The 16,410-nt window shown below is 43.0% G+C and overlaps 1 protein-coding gene across 1 annotated transcript in view; it reads right to left on the bottom strand.

Annotated features, from left to right (window-relative positions):
* Positions 1 to 2,599: 2,599 nt before the first annotated feature.
* Positions 2,600 to 16,410, bottom strand: part of olfm3a (olfactomedin 3a) — a 119,226-nt gene continuing 105,415 nt past the window's right edge. The window contains exons 5-6 of the mRNA XM_060920748.1: positions 10,027 to 10,133; positions 2,600 to 3,277 (exon numbers count right to left, since the gene is read on the bottom strand). Of these exons, the coding sequence (XP_060776731.1) occupies positions 2,600 to 3,277; positions 10,027 to 10,133 (785 nt within the window). The remainder of the gene's footprint in view (positions 3,278 to 10,026; positions 10,134 to 16,410) is intronic.

The following is a 16,410-nucleotide window of genomic DNA, read 5'->3' as shown; positions in this document are numbered from 1 at the left end:
AAAGGGAAACTGGTGTGGGTGTGGTCATGAAACAATCGACTGGTGGAGAAAATGTTCAACGAGTATAATAAACTCAAATATAACAAATGCAGAAAAAAATATAACAGAAGGTAATAAGGCCTTGTGTGTGTGTGTGTGTGTGAGTGAGATAGAGAGAGAAAGAAAAGTGAAGGTCATTAGTATGTGATAGCACAGGTGTGGTGGAGGAATAAATGAAATCCCGGAGGTGCTGCCATTTTCTCCCGCTGAACTGCTGGGCAGCATTTAAATTCCCTTTGTGCTGGCAGACACAGGATCTTGACACTAACATGAGAGGAAGAAATTGCAGCTAAGGGACTCCAATCATTGCTGCTCCTCTGCCTTTCATGTTGATTGAAATTGCAGAAGAGCTCCACTCAAAGTCATCAAAGGAAACATGTGACAATTTGTGATTTCTGAGAACCGGCCTGTCACAAGACTCAGCAACAATATCTATAGATATATAGTCCTTATCTTATAACCTTCAACATTTCCACTTTAATCAACTACAGGCTATTGTTTATTCCCCTGACCACTTCAATTGTGTTAAAATATGGAAATTAGAACCACTGGAAGTGGGTCATTAGTGTATTTCATTTCATATAAACAACTAATTCAGACAGATGTGAAGAAGGATACAATCATTGACATTTGGTTCATATTTAGAAGAAGGTCATGAGGCTTTGTACAAATGAACACTGAAAAGTTTCTTCCTAAACTGGACTAGCTTGGTTTTTAAAACATGTTCCACAACACAACTGCTTTCTGTTTAACACTAGGAGAATAATAAATTACATTTAACAAAAAAAAGGTCAAAATTCATGCAGAAAACAAAGCTTTCTGAAATCTAACAACTGCACAAAACTAAATGGTGTGAGGTAAGGCATGGTCATCAGCATAGAGAGCTGAAATTATTCAACAACATTCAGTTTGCCATCCATTCATTCATGATGGCCATTCTTTTCACTTTACTCTCCAGAACATTACTTAATTTTGTTTCTTCATTTGTCTCATTTTGTTACTCACTGTCAAATAAAAAAGGCAACGGCTTCCATTTATCACTTCTTATCTATCCCCTCCATTCCTCCTGCTCCACTTTCTCTCCCCCCAGATTTGATGAGAAGATAAATTGGTGGTTCGAAAAGAATAATAAAACCATATAGTAATCGTACGGCTGAGCTCCTCAATTGTCTTTACGAGTGTCTTCAGTTTGGATAGTGATGATTAATGTTCCTGGTGAAGAAGAAAACCATCCCACGGTGGCCTGACTCCTCGCTGTGTTTAGAAATTGTGTGTATGAACCACCCACAGTTTTCATGTTGTGGTAGAGTGTGACGCTGAAGATGATATGCTTCATTGCTCTAAATCAGGGGTGTTCAACTTACCTTTGAATGCTTAACTGTTATCAATTAGTGCCTAGTCATTTCACTAATTAGATCAGATAGAATAAATAAAATCTGTGAGAATGCTCTCCTTTCTGAAATAATGTCCCTGACCCTGTAGCTGGTCTCTGGTCAAATGAGCTGCCTTAAGCTAAATCATTTGCCTAAATGCATTTGATTGGCTGCAACAGCTGGTTGCATGGTCTACCCGTTGATGACCCCTGATCTAGGCCAACAAGAAAATCATGAAGCTATAAACATGTCTGTGAAGATTCTCAGTCATCCAGGTCATAGTAAACTGTGGGGAAGCTAAAAACTGTCTTTAGTTGTAACAATGTAGTGGAGCATAAATTTGAAGATGACTTGGTCATCCTTGCTCTTGGTGAATGAGAAACTCGTATTGTAGACAACAAGCTACTCCTCCATCTTGTTACAGATGGTCTTTATGAGTTGTCCTCATGTGGATTTTTACATGTTCACTCTTTCCTTTCCTTCAGGTTCTCTGGTTTCCTCTCACCTCCAAATCACATCAGTAAGTAGATTGACTATGCTACTTGGCCCCTAGGTATGAATGTGTGTACATGGTGCCCTACAATGGGCTGGCAGTCCATCCAGGGTGTATTCCTGCCTCACATTCATTCAATGTTTCTGAGTGGGCTCTGGAGCAGCCATGACCGTAATAGAGTGGTTGCTAAAGGTTGAGAAGTTGTCCCAAGTTTTGATGATGTGGCAGAGTGAGAAAATGGTGTCAAAGTCACTACACTCGTCAAGAATCATGGTCATTTTTGATGACTTTGTAGGTAGGTTGTGGCATTGAAGACCTGGTGGCCATTGTTCCAAGTGAACAAGAGAATCCTGTAATAGCCACCAGACTCTTCTTCCTTGTCTTTATAAATCCTTAAGATGTTGTCCTTAGTTTTTGATGAGCAAGTTTGAAAATGGCCTTGAGGAACTCATGTAATAGCCACTGGCCTCTTCAACTCTTGTGCCAATTTTGCTAATGTGGTAGTACATGATGTTGAAGATGACCTGGTGGATGCTGTTCCAGGCAAACAAGAACATTGTGTTATAGTCCTGGAGCACCTCCACCCTATTTGACTCTTTATGAATAACATGGTAGAACATGACATTGAAGATGGCCATTATTCCAGGCAAACAGGAAAACACTGGCACAGTCACCAAGATTCTCTGTTGTGTTTTTATGAGTCATCTTCTGTTTTGATGACATGGTAGAGCGTGACATTGAAGATAACCTGGTGGCCATTGTTCCAAGCATAGAGTGCCCTCTCCCGAGAATTGTAGTCAAGCATGGAAATGTGGAAGTAAGGGTTGTGAAAGGGGATGTCCACATACTCATAGGTGGATGTCTTTGTGTCATAAGAGTAGTAGACCTTTGCTCCAGTAAGGTGCGAGTTGGTAACATAGAGTGTTCCACAGATCATGAATGACTCACCAGCATTGCGTTTTGAGTACTCAGTGTTCCAAGTGCTAAGAGGCTCCAATGTCTCAGGCTCCAAGCGAGAAATCACTACATTGCCTGCATTCTGGTTAGTGGCATAGACAGCCCACAGCCCCATCTCATCAGCCATTAGATCTATATCTGAGAAGCCTCCCCAGGTGTATGGGTAGACGTTGTGGAAGCCAGCATACTCGAGCGCCCGCTGAGCCAACACACGGCCTGTCTCAAAGCTGTACCTGACCACAATGTTGCTTTGCTCCTTGTTGTAGTACAGCGATCCATTATACACAACATGATTGGTACCCGCCCACTTAAACGGAAGGTAGTACGTTCGAGACTCTTGACCGGAGACAAAATCTGCCATGGATTTGTACTCTCGCACCACCTTGCTGTTGGTGTATGTGTCCATGTACCAGACCTGCATGAAAAAAAAGGGAATTGCTTAAATTAGGGCAGTTGTATCTTATGAGTTAAGGGGCTGTTCTGTTACAAAACATCAATGGCATTTAGCAGACATTCTTATCCAGAGTGACATACAACATACCCAGGGGTAGGGTGCCTTGCTCAAGAGCACTTCAGCCGTTCCTGCTAGTCTAAGGAATCAAGCCAGCAACCTTTTGGTCCCAAAGCTACTTCTCTAACCATTAGGCCATGGCTTCCTATTTATGTGCCAGGTGTGAGTTAAAATACCTGTATTGCAAAATATCCCTTGAACAACACACTCTACCCCCATGTACTACAGCAGGGGTGTCCAAACTGATCCATAAAGGGCCGTGTGGCTGCAGGTTTTCATTCCAGCCATGCAGCAGCGCACCTGAGTTGGCTTATTCAATCAACTGACACACCCACCCTTTAATCAAGGGTGGGTGTGGCTGCAAGTATTTGACTGTGTGAAGACAGTTCAGTTGATTGAATGAGCCAAGTCAGGTGTGCTGCTGCATGGCTGGAATGAAAACCTGCAGCCACACGGCCCTTTATGGATCAGTTTGGACACCCCTGTACTACAGCTTAATGCTCAAAATGGCTTTATTATAATATTTGGGCTTGAGCCAGAGAAGCAACCGAAAGACTAATGGTAAGTTTGAAAAAGCTGGAGAGGTCAGATGGGAGAAAGTGTTCACAGTACAGCCATAGCCCAAACATTCCACAATCCTGGGATTTATGAAAGTGTTGAACCATATGAAATCCTGTTTGGAATTTGCCAAAAGGTATGGTGGAGATTCAGGAAATGTGGGAATGGGTTGTCTCATTTGATTTGATTAAAATTGAACTTTTTGGGCTTGACACAAAATGCTGTAGTTGGTAGGAACCTAACGCTGCTCATCAAAACAGCATCTACACTGTGAAGCAGGTTGGTGGTAGCATAATGATCAGCGTCACCCTTGGTCTCCTGATTAATACGCTCTTTACCCAGTCACTGACTTTTAGTGGATGGTCTCATCTAGGGCAGGGTAGTGGTTGTCACTGTTGCTCCACAACAAGAAGGTTCTGGGTTCAAACCTCACAGTGGGCTGGGGTCCTTCTGTATGGAGTTTGCATGTTCTCCCTGTGTCTGTGGGGGTGTGCTCTGGTTTCCCCACAGTTGAAAGACATGCAGATTAAAAAAAAATACCCAGCCACTGGGGTGGTATGTGGGGTTTGTTTTTGTTTAGGTATGACCTCCAAATTCTTCCAAGAACAGGTGTATTTATATTAATATATCACATGAAAATTCAAGAGACAAAGGACACCAAATTGTATTTAACTATAATTTCAAACCTGGGTTTCTACACCTGTGTAACCTTGCTGCTGCTGTTGCATGTCCAGTGAAGGGAATGTCATGCAAGTTGGTGAGTTGAAATCCAGGAAAGCCACCTAACTGCTTTCTGAATCAAAATGCTTTTTTCTCCCTCCATTTCCCCTGAAATTGAACTTGCTAATTCCTGCCCATTAGTTAACTCTCCTGATTACATGACATGCTTCCTCGGAGACATATGAGGCCAACCTCTGCATCTTTTTCAAACTGTTGCTTATGCTACAATCACAGGATTCTACAACCCCAATTCCAAAAAAAGTTGGGTCACTGTGTAAACTGTAAATAAAAACAGAATACGATGATTTGCAAATCATGGAAACATGATATTTCACTGAAAATAGCCAAAAGAGGCGCTAGCCACTATGTCATCGTGCTGTAAGAATGTAAGAGTGTAACAATCGTTCACTGCGCATGCGCATACATGTGTTCTGATTAAAATGGCCGGTGAGCGTATACAACTCGGTTCACCATTCGAAATAAATGGACTAGACTAAAAAAAATTGCATTCAGACATGTTTATGCTTATTACAGAGGGAAAGTGTGTTCCACTGAGCTCTAGCACCAGGCCATTTCTGGAAATAAGAGTTTGGGTCATGGCGACAGAGTGTGTATGTCAGCCTTGGTTCGGAGGTTTCAGTTTCGAAAACTCTAAGAGGTATGAGTCAAATAATATAAAGTACAGACACTTGGTATATTTTACTTCTGTGATTTTTAAATTGTTCATTTTTGATTATGCTTCATTTTTATGGCTATTGCCTCATAGAGTAAATATATATGCTATATTTACTGTATGTACATAGTATAAGAAAACTATTTTATTTATAAGCAGTAGCCACATGGACCCATAGGAGACCTAATTTTCTTGTGATATCTTCCTTCATATTCATCATAAGTGCTACCAGGAGAGGTTTGTTTTGCCTGACAACACATTATTATTATTATTATTATTATTATTATTATTATTATTATTATTATTTTTGTACTTCATTCCTGAAGGAATGAAGTCCAAAACAAGTCACATCACTCTCACCTTCACCAACACTTTCAAGCCCTGTAGCGATGGGAAAGGGGTGAAACGGCAGGTGGAAGATGCCACTGGAAGCTGCAGTCCCAATCCTGCATGCAGGCGGCTCAGGGATCAGGGGTCATCTGAAGTTGAACTGGGGTTGAAAACGTCTCCCGGCAGCACCCTTGAATGACCAAGCAGCCCTTTTCAGGGACAACACTGCTTGCCCCACATGGGGAGGGGCCTAGAAAAGGTGACCTAACCAAAGCTCATCTCCCTCAAACCCAGTTGGCTTACCGTGGTCAACAGGCATCTTCAAATGCAGTCAAACAGCAACAGTAAAAAGATGTCCCTCACTCACCGATAAAAGTGGGAAAAGACTGAAACTTGCATGCTGGAACATCTGAACCATGCTAGACACAGCCGACAACAAATGCCCAGAATGCAGATCTGCTCTTGTTGCACATGAACTTAAATGACTCGACATCGACATTGCTGCAGTCAGTGAAATCCGTTTTGCCAAAGAAGGTAGCCTGAAGGAACATGGCTCTGGTTACACCCTGTACTGGTCTGGCAAACCACAGACAGTGAAATGCCTTTCAGGTGTTGGTTTCATGATCAGAGACTCCATTTCCTCCAAGCTCACTGATCTGCCCAGAGGTCACTCAGACTGCATCATCTCCATGTGCCTCCCTCTCCAAGGCAACATTAACATCTCATTAATCAGCATTTATGCTCTGACCCTCCAAGCAGATCCAGCAGACAAGGACAAGCTCTACTCTGATCTGCACAGCGTCCTGCTGCAGGTGCCTGCAGATGAGAAAATCATCATTCTTGGTGACTTCAATGCCCGGGTAGGCCGAGATACAGAATCCTGGAAGGGAGTGCTAGGCAAACATGGTGTTGGGAACTGCAATGACAATGGTCATCTCCTGCTGGAGTTCTGTGCAGAGCAGCAGCTTGTCATCACCAACACCATCGTCCAGCAAAAGAACAGCCTCAAAACAACATGGATGCATCCTCGCTCCAGACACTGGCACCTCATAGACTACATCCTGGTGCGGCAGCGAGACCAAAAAGATGTCTTACAGACCAGAGTGATGCCCAGTGCTGAGTGCCACACAGACCACCGTCTAGTTCAATGCAGGCTGAACCTACATTTTAAGCCAAAGCCAAGGAAAAAGAACGTACTCCAGAAAAAACTCAGTTTGCAGTCTCCAGTCAACTGAAGTGAAAGCAAACTTTGAGACATGCTTGCAAACCAAGCTTGAAGAAGATAGCTGTCCGGAGGACGCAGACCCTGAAGAACTTTGGGAACATCTGAAGACCTCCATCCTACAAGTTTCCAAAGAAACACTTGGTTACACTTCCAGAAAGAAGCAGGACTGGTTCGATGAAAATAACCAAGAGGTCCAGGAATTACTGGCAAAGAAGAGGTCAGCTCACCAAGCCCATCTAGCTCAGCCAACCTGTCCATCGAGGAAGGCAGCCTTCTGTCCCTCATGCTGCAATCTCCAGCGCATCCTTCGTGAGATCAAGAACAAGTGGTGGACAACCCTTGCAGAGAAGACTCCACAGTGTGTTGATATGGGGGACTACAAGGGATTTTATGAAGCCCTGAAGGCAGTCTATGGCCCCACTTATCAAGTCCAGAGCCCACTACACAGCACAGATGGCAGTTCTCTCCTCACGGACAGGACATCCATTCTGAACCACTGAGCATTACAAGGACCTCTTCAGTGCCAATCGCACAGTGCACGCATCAGCAATTGACCGCATCCCCCAGCAACCCACCAAAGTAGAGCTAGACATACCATCCACACTGAAAGAGATAGTGAAGGCCATAGAGCAGCTGAAGACAAGAAAGGCAGCCAGGTTAGATGGTATCCCACCAGAGATCTGGAAGTATGGAGGGCCATCTCTCCACTCTAGCCTCCACTCCTTCCTCACCTCCTGTTGGGAGCAGGGCAAACTCTCCCATGAACTGCGCAATGCAGTCATCATCACCCTGTACAAGAACAAGGGAGAGAAGTCAGATTGCTCAAATTACAGGGGAATAACTCTGCTCTCCATTGCAGGCAAAATACTGGCAAGAAATCTTCTTAACAGACTGCTTTTGTCAGTCACTGACACCTCCCAGAGAGCCAGTGTGGATTCAGAGCCAACAGAGGCATGATTGACATGATTTTCATCCTCCGGCAACTTCAGGAGAAATGCTGTGAGCAGAATAAGAGCCTGTATGTGACCTTTGTTGGCCTGACCAAAGCCTTCGACACAGTGAGCAGGGCAGGACTCTGGACAATCCCTGAGAAACTTGGTTGCCCTCCAAAATTCATGAATATGGTCACCCAGCTTCATGAGAACCAGCTTGGCCAAATATGACTTAATGGTGAGCTCTCTGAGGCCTTTCCTATCACCAATGGCATCAAATAAGGCTGTGTCCTTGCACTGACACTGTTCTCCATCTTCAGCATGATGCTGCAGCAGACCACCCAAATCATGGACAGTGACAATGGCATCTACATCCGATATCGCACGGATGGCAGTCTCTTTAATCTCAAGCACCTGATGGCCCACACCAAGACAATGGAGAAGCTCATCTATGAGCTGCTGTTTGTGGATGACACTGCTCTTGTTGCCCACACTGAGCCAGCCATGCAGTTCATCGTGACCTGTTTTGCAGCCACAGCCCAGCACTTCGGCCTGGAAGTCAGCCTGAAGAAGACAGAGGTGCTTTACCAACCAGCACCCAATGAGCAGTACCATCCTCCTCACATCAGCATTGACCAGACAGAGCTAAAAGCTGTTCAGCAATTTACCTACCTCGGGTGCACCATCTCCTCAGATGCCAAGATCAACAAGGAGATTGACAGCAGATTGGCCAAAGCAAACAGTGCCTTCGGCAGGCTCCACAAGCATGTCTGGTCAAACAAAGACTTGACAACACAAACAAAGATCAGTGTGCACAGAGCCATCATCCTTACCACACTTCTGTATGGCTCCAAGTTGTGTGCCATCTACCACCGGCACCTTTGTCTTCTTGAATGCTTCCATCAGCATTGCCTCTGCTCCATCCTCGGCATCCACTGGAAAGACTTTGTCACCAATGTGGAGGTCCTTCAGAAAGCTGAGGCTACCAGCATCGAGGCCATATTGCTCAAGACATGACTTAGGTGGGCAGGACACGTGTCCAGAATGGAGGAACACCGCCTTCCAAAAATTGTTTTCTACAGTGAACTATCAATCAGGTGGACCAAGAGAGGGGTGCCCCAGAAGCGGTACAAAGACCTCCTGAAAAGCTCCCTCACCAACTGCCATATTGATCCCCGTGAATGATCCTCACACGCTGCAAACCACAAGAGCTGGCAAAACACTATTCACGGTGCGGTCAAGACCTTTGAGTGTGCCAGACGGGCCAACCTGGAGGACAAAAGGTCAACGAGGAAGAGCAAGGTGCCCTCTACTACCACTACTACAACCACACTCATACCTTCTACTCCCACATCCAACCAGTCATTCACCTGCACCTGCTGCAACCGAATCTGCCTCTCCAGAATCGGGCTCACCAGCCATCAGTGGGCATGCAACAGACGTGGTCAACATCCTTCATGATCTTCATTCATGAAGCCAAGCCATGATGATCATTATTATTAACTTACATGCAAGTTTGTTGAGAGAAAGAAAGAGTCTACACTGACAATCTGACGATCACTCATTAGCCAGATGTCTCCATCTTTTTTTCATGGGAAAAAGCTCATCACTTGTTCTCAAAGAACAATACAGCAGCAATGCTCTAATGACAATGATGACCTCAGAAACAGTTTAAAATATAAAACATTCTGAATTTGTTAAACACTTTTTGGTTACTATATAATTCTTCATAATTTTTTCCCCATAATGATAATGTCCTCCTCCTCATTATTATTATTATTATTATTATTATTATTATAAAATAGGAGAAAAAAATAAAAATGAAGACATTTAATGAACAGAGCTGTACAAATATTTGACTAGTAAGGTACCTAATATGTACAGGACAGCTCCAAAGTTCAGGGTTGCATCATGAATAAGGCGTAATGAAGGCATCATTGAGCGTTGCAAATTAAATGAATTAATTAATTCGAACAGCTGAACAATTTAATCATAATGCATTATTGATTCTGTTTGATGCTGACATTTCTCTCTATAAACACACAGCTCTATCGTATTGTTTTGAAAGATAGCCATCCATGCAGAGACAGTGTTTATCTACCACATGACCACAGTTACCACAAGATACAAGAGTACATCTTATTGATTCCACCATTTATCTCAGATCCTGTTGCTCCAAACCATTATGTGCACAAAAGAAAGAAAAGTGACTCACTCTGTTGTTTCTTGGAGATGCCATTGGGTCGGTCATCCATGCACCGAACCGCGTGCCTGACGTTTTCATGGTCATGGGTCCTGTGATTTTCATTAATTTGCCGCATGCTGTGAAAGAATGGAACACACCGATAAGTTCTATGCCTCCTAACTAGATTCCTGAAGCCAATTTCGTGGCGGTGTTGATAATGTTCATTGCTGTGTTCTGCATATTAAAACAAAAAATATGAAACTGCCTTCACATTCATTCAAACCCTGAGACCAGGGCATGATTAGCACAGCTATCAATAATGCATTCAAACATCTGTCGGATGGGCTTTAAGCAGTTTCTTCTTTCTGCTGGACACATACAGTGGTGCTTGAAAGTTTGTGAAACCTTTAGAATTTTCAATATTTCTGCATAAATATGACCTAAAACATCATCAGATTTTCAAACAAGTCCTAAAAGTAGATAAAAGAGAACCCAGTTAAACAAATGAGACAAAAATATTATACTTGGTCATTTATTTATTGAGGAAAATGATACAATATTACATATCTGTGGCGGCATGGCGGTGTAGTGGTTAGTGCTGTCCCCTCACAGCAAGAAGGTCCGGGTTTGAGCCCCGTGCCTGGCAAGGGCCTTTCTGTGCGGAGTTTGCATGGTGTCCGCGTGGGTTTCATCCGGGTGCTCCGGTTTCCCCCACAGTCCAAAGACATGCAGGTTAGGTTAACTGGTGACTCTAAATTGACCGTAGGTGTGAATGTGAGTGTGAATGGTTGTCTGTGTCTATGTGTCAGCCCTGTGATGACCTGGCAACTTGTCCAGGGTGTCCAGGTTTTGCCCGTAGTCAACTGGGATAGGCTCCAGCTTGCCTGCGACCCTGTGGAACAGGATAAAGCGGCTATAGATAATGAATGAATGAATTACTGTACATATCTGTGAGTGGCAAGAGTATGTGAACCTCTAGGATTAGCAGTTAATTTGAAGGTGAAATTAGAGTCAGGTGTTTTCAATCAAGGGGATGACAATCAGGTGTGAGTGGGCACCCTGTTTTATTTAAAGAACAGGGAACTATCAAAGTCTGATCTTCACAACACATGTTTGTGGAAGTGTATCATGGCATGAACAAAGGAGATTTCTGAGGACCTCAGAAAAAGTGTTGTTGATGATCATCAGGATGGAAAAGGTTAGAAAACCATCTCTAAAGAGTTTGGACTCCACCAATATACAGTCAGACAGATTGTGTACAAATGGAGGAAATTCAAGACCATTGTTATCCTCCCCAGGAGTGGTCGACCAACAAGTATCACTCCAAGAGCAAGGCGTGTAATAGTCGGCGAGGTCACAAAGGACCCCAGGGTAACTTCTAAGCAACTGAAGGCCTCCCTCACATTGGCTAATGTTAATGTTCATGAGTCCACCATTAGGAGAACACTGAACAACAATGGTGTGCATGGCAGGGTTGCAAGGAGAAAGCCACTGCTCTCCAAAAAGAACATTGTTGCTCATCTGCAGTTTGCTAAAGATCACGTGGACAAGCCAGAAGGCTATTGGAAAAATGTTTTGTGGACGGATGAGACCAAAAGAGAACTTTTGGTTTAAATGAGAGGTGGTATGTTTGGAGAAAGGAAAATGCTGCATTCCAGCATAAGAACCTTATCCCATCTGTGAAACATGATGATGGTAGTATCATGGTTTGGGCCTGTTTTGCTGCATCTGGGCCAGGGCGACTTGCCATCATTAATGGAACAATGAATTCTGAATTATACCAACGAATTCTTAAGGAAAATATCAGGACATCTGTCCATGAACTGAATCTCAAGAGAAGGTGGGTCATGCAGCAAGACAACGACCCTAAGCACACAAGTCGTTCTACCAAAGAATGTTTAAAGAAGAATAAAGTTCATGTTTTGGAATGGCCAAGTCAAAGTCCTGACCTTAATCCAATGGAAATGTTGTGGAAGGACCTGAAGCGAGCAGTTCATGTGAGGAAACCCACCAACATCCCAGAGTTGAAGCTGTTCTGTACGGAGGAATGGGCTAAAATTCCTCCAAGCCGGTGTGCAGGACTGATCAACAGTTACCGGAAATGTTTAGTTGCAGTTATTGCTGCACAAGGGGGTCACACCAGATACTGAAAGCAAAGGTTCACATACTTTTGCCACTCACAGATATGTAATATTAGATCATTTTCCTCAATTAATAAATGACCAAGTATAATATTTTTGTCTCATTTGTTTAACTGGGTTCTCTTTATCTACTTTTAGGACTTGTGTGAAAACCTGATGATGTTTTAGGTCATATTTATGCAGAAATACAGAAAATTCTAAAGGGTTCACAAACTTTCAAGCACCACTGTACATACATATATAGGGTGTTTTTTTTCATAAATAACAGTTATTCCACGAAATCCAGTTGTACATGAGCTGATGGCCGATGAGGCGCGTAGCACCGAGTTGTTTATAATCCATGCACGATGAGATTGAGTGGAACAACTGTTTTATTCTATCCACATTCACTGGATTTTGAGAAACAGAGCATTTTTATTTTTTTGCAAATTCAAGAAATAAAAACTGGCGGCACGGTGGTGTAGTGGTTAGCGCTGTCGCCTCATAGCAAGAAGGTCCGGGTTCGAGCCCCGTGGCCGGCGAGGGCCTTTCTGTGCGGAGTTTGCATGTTGTCCGCGTGGGTTTCCTCCGGGTGCTCCGGTTTCCCCCACAGTCCAAAGACATGCAGGTTAGGTTAACTGGTGACTCTAAATTGAGCGTAGGTGTGAATGTGAGTGTGAATGGTTGTCTGTGTCTATGTGTCAGCCCTGTGATGACCTGGCGACTTGTCCAGGGTGTACCCCGCCTTTCGCCCGTAGTCAGCTGGGATAGGCTCCAGCTTGCCTGCGACCCTGTAGAACAGGATAAAGTGGCTAGAGATAATGAGATGAGAAATAAAAACTTTGTACAAAACATCTGACAAAATCATTTCCACTTAGAATGTAAACAAACTGGTGAAATGACAGGAGCAATTTGTGAAAAATGTGATAATTCTTGAAAAAAAAATATATGTTCTTACCATCAAATACTTTCTTTTTTTTGCCTTTTTTGTATTTTTAGAGGTTTTTTTTTCCCAAGTACAGCTTTTATTTAGTCCTCAGTTCGCTCAGCAACATGCCCCACCAGTTTCTTCTTCTTCTTCTTTTTTTGCCAGGTGGCAAACCAACTTAAAGTTGCATTACCGCCACCGACTGGGCTGGAGTGTGGAATAGGGTACACTTGGGGGAACTATATTCTTTTACCCATTTCTGTTTCCTTTAAATACTTGATAATGTGATATATCTGACTTGATGCGCTATGCCATTTTGTTTTTCTCTACTTATGGTATACCGTATGAGCTGATATCATAAGCGCCCTCCGTAATTATTCCCCCCCCGTAAAGATTAGTACAAAGGGTTAGAAACATAGAAACAATCCACCTCTTGGTGAAGTGGTAATAGTTCCCTGTTTACTGAGAAGTGTGAAGTATTAGCAGGAGATGTAGGTGTGTTTTCATCATCTTGGTAATGATATTTGGTGTGAGAATGTTGATTAATGATATAAACAGAAGGGAAATGATAATGATAATGATAATGGTGTCCTGACAGTAATAAGGAAAATGACAATAATACCAATAATGATGTCGCAATAGTGTTAGTGATTAGTAGTCTGTTTGCTCAAATGAGTGATTATACCATTGGTAATGATGATGATTGTGTTTATACAGTACTTGTAAGGATTAGTAAAAAGGGTTCGAAAAAATCCACCTTTTGGTGAAGTCGCTTCGGCTCACACTGAAAAAATGAGAAAAACCTATCCTTTAACTGAAATACATTTATTCAGAGAAAACCAAATCCCTCACCAATAAAATTATTTTCAACAAAAACACATGTGCCATTATTACTGGCACCCCTGCATTTACTACTTTGTACAACCCCCTTTTCCAAGTAAAACAGCACTGAGTCTCTCCTATAACATTTTATAAGGTTGGAGATCTAGAGCAGGGCATCTGAGCCCATTCCTCTTTACACAATCTCTCCAGATCATCCATGGTCCTTAACCCTCTCTTGTGCTCTGTCCTCTTCAGCTCTGCCCACAGATTTTCACTGGGGTTCAACTCAGGGGACTGAGATGGCCAGGGCAGAAGCTTGATTTTGTGCTCAGTGAACCATTTTAGTGTTGATTTGGACATCGGATCATTGTCCTGCTGGAAGATCCAGTGATGACCCAGTTTTAGTTTCCTGGCAGACGAGCCAGATTCTGATTTAAAATGTCCTGGTGTTTCATGGAGTCCATGATCCCATGGACCCGAACAAGGTTTCAGGGCCTTTGGAGGAAAAACAGCCCCAAAACAATCACAGAACCTCCACCATATTTTACAGTTGGAATCAGGTTCTTTTCATTATATCCATTCTTCTTTTTACACCAAACCCACTGCGAGTGTTTATTGGGAAAAAAAAGTTCCATTTTTGTTCTATCAGACCAGAGAACACCGTTCCAGTCAAAGTTGTCGTAGCATTTTGCAAACTTCAGGTGTTTCTGTTTATGGTTAACTGACAGAAATTTCTGGAACCTTCCAAATAATCTGTTGGCATGGAGGTGGAGTCTGATGGAGGTTTTGTAGACTCGGAAACCCCAAGATTTTACTTTTTCTTGTAATTCACCAACAGTGATCCTTGGGATTTTTTTGTCTCTCTTACCCTCCTCACTGTACATGGGGATAAAATAAACTCGGCTCCTCTTCCAGGTGAGTTTGTACCAGTTCCAGTTGGTGTCTGTTTTTTTTTTTTTTTTTTTTAATTATTGTCCTAACAGTAGAAATGGACATTTTCAGGCAAGGAGCTATGTTTTATAACCATTCCCTGACTTATGAAGGTCAACACACTTCTTCATTTGGTTTGTGTGTCTCTTATCTTTCCCATGTTGATAGATGATGAAGGGAATTTGGCCTCTGTGTCACCGCATATTTGTTCCCCAGTTAATCAGGAAGTCATGGATTACAGCTTGAAAGTTCCTACACACTCCAACTCAAACATGTACAATTTAAATGGGAAACATGTTTCAGGTAGGCAGCACAGTGGTGTAGTGGTTAGCGCTGTCGCCTCACAGCAAGAAGGTCCGGGTTCGAGCCCCATGGCTGACAAGGGCCTTTCTGTGCGGAGTTTGCATGTTCTCCCCGTGTCCGCGTGGGTTTCCTCCGGGTGCTCTGGTTTCCCCCAAAGACATGCAGGTTAGGTTAACTGGTGACTCTAAATTGACCGTAGGTGTGAGTGTGAATGGTTGTCTGTGTCTATGTGTCAGCCCTGTGATGACCTGGCGACTTGTCCAGGGTGTACCCCGCCTTTCACCCGTAGTCAGCTGGGATAGGCTCCAGCTTGCCTGCGACCCTGTAGAACAGGATAAAGCGGCTACAGATAATGAGATGAGATGTTTCAGGTACATTGTGTACACCAGCGTTTCTCAACCTTTTTTCAGTCACGGCACCCTTCAGAAGTATGCAAATTCACAAGGCACCCCCATATAAAATATACGCAGTCACGCTGACCATACGCTGACCCCGGCAGTGACATTGTGACATGGGAAAGGGGGCCGTGAGACAAATTTTGATGATGCATGAGGCGGCGACGATCTGTATTAGTGTAACTATTGTTTTTTGGAATTTTAATTCATTTTATTTATTTCAATGTTAGAATATACAACCCTGATTCCAAAAAAGTTGGGACAAAGTACAAATTGTAAATAAAAATGGAATGCAATGATGTGGAAGTTTCAAAGTTCCATATTTTATTCAGAATAGAACATAGATGACATATCAAATGTTTAAACTGAGAAAATGTATAATTCAAAGAGAAAAATTAGGCTATTTTAAATTTCATGACAACAACATCTCAAAAAAGTTGGGACAAGGCCATGTTTACCACTGTGAGACATCCCCTTTTCTCTTTACAACAGTCTGTAAACGTCTGGGGACTGAGGAGACAAGTTGCTCAAGTTTAGAGATAGGAATGTTAACCCATTCTTGTCTCATGTAGGATTCTAGTTGCTCAACTGTCTTAGGTCTTTTTTGTCGTATCTTCCGTTTTATGATGCGCCAAATGTTTTCTATGGGTGAAAGCTCTGGACTGCAGGCTGGCCAGTTCAGTACCCAGACCCTTCTTCTACGCAGTCATGATGCTGTAATTGATGCAGTATGTGGTTTGGCATTGTCATGTTGGAAAATGCAAGGTCTTCCCTGAAAGAGACGTCGTCTGGATGGGAGCATATGTTGGTCTAGAACCTGGATATACCCTTCAGCATTGATGGTGTCTTTCCAGATGTGTAAGCTGCCCATGCCACACGCACTAATGCAACCCCATACCATCAGAGATGCAGGCTT

This window comes from Neoarius graeffei, chromosome 5, assembly GCF_027579695.1.
Source record: "Neoarius graeffei isolate fNeoGra1 chromosome 5, fNeoGra1.pri, whole genome shotgun sequence".
NCBI classification, from domain to species: domain Eukaryota; kingdom Metazoa; phylum Chordata; class Actinopteri; order Siluriformes; family Ariidae; genus Neoarius; species Neoarius graeffei.
The sequence above is the reverse complement of the archived record's forward strand: the minus strand, read 5'-3'. Positions and strand labels throughout refer to the sequence as shown.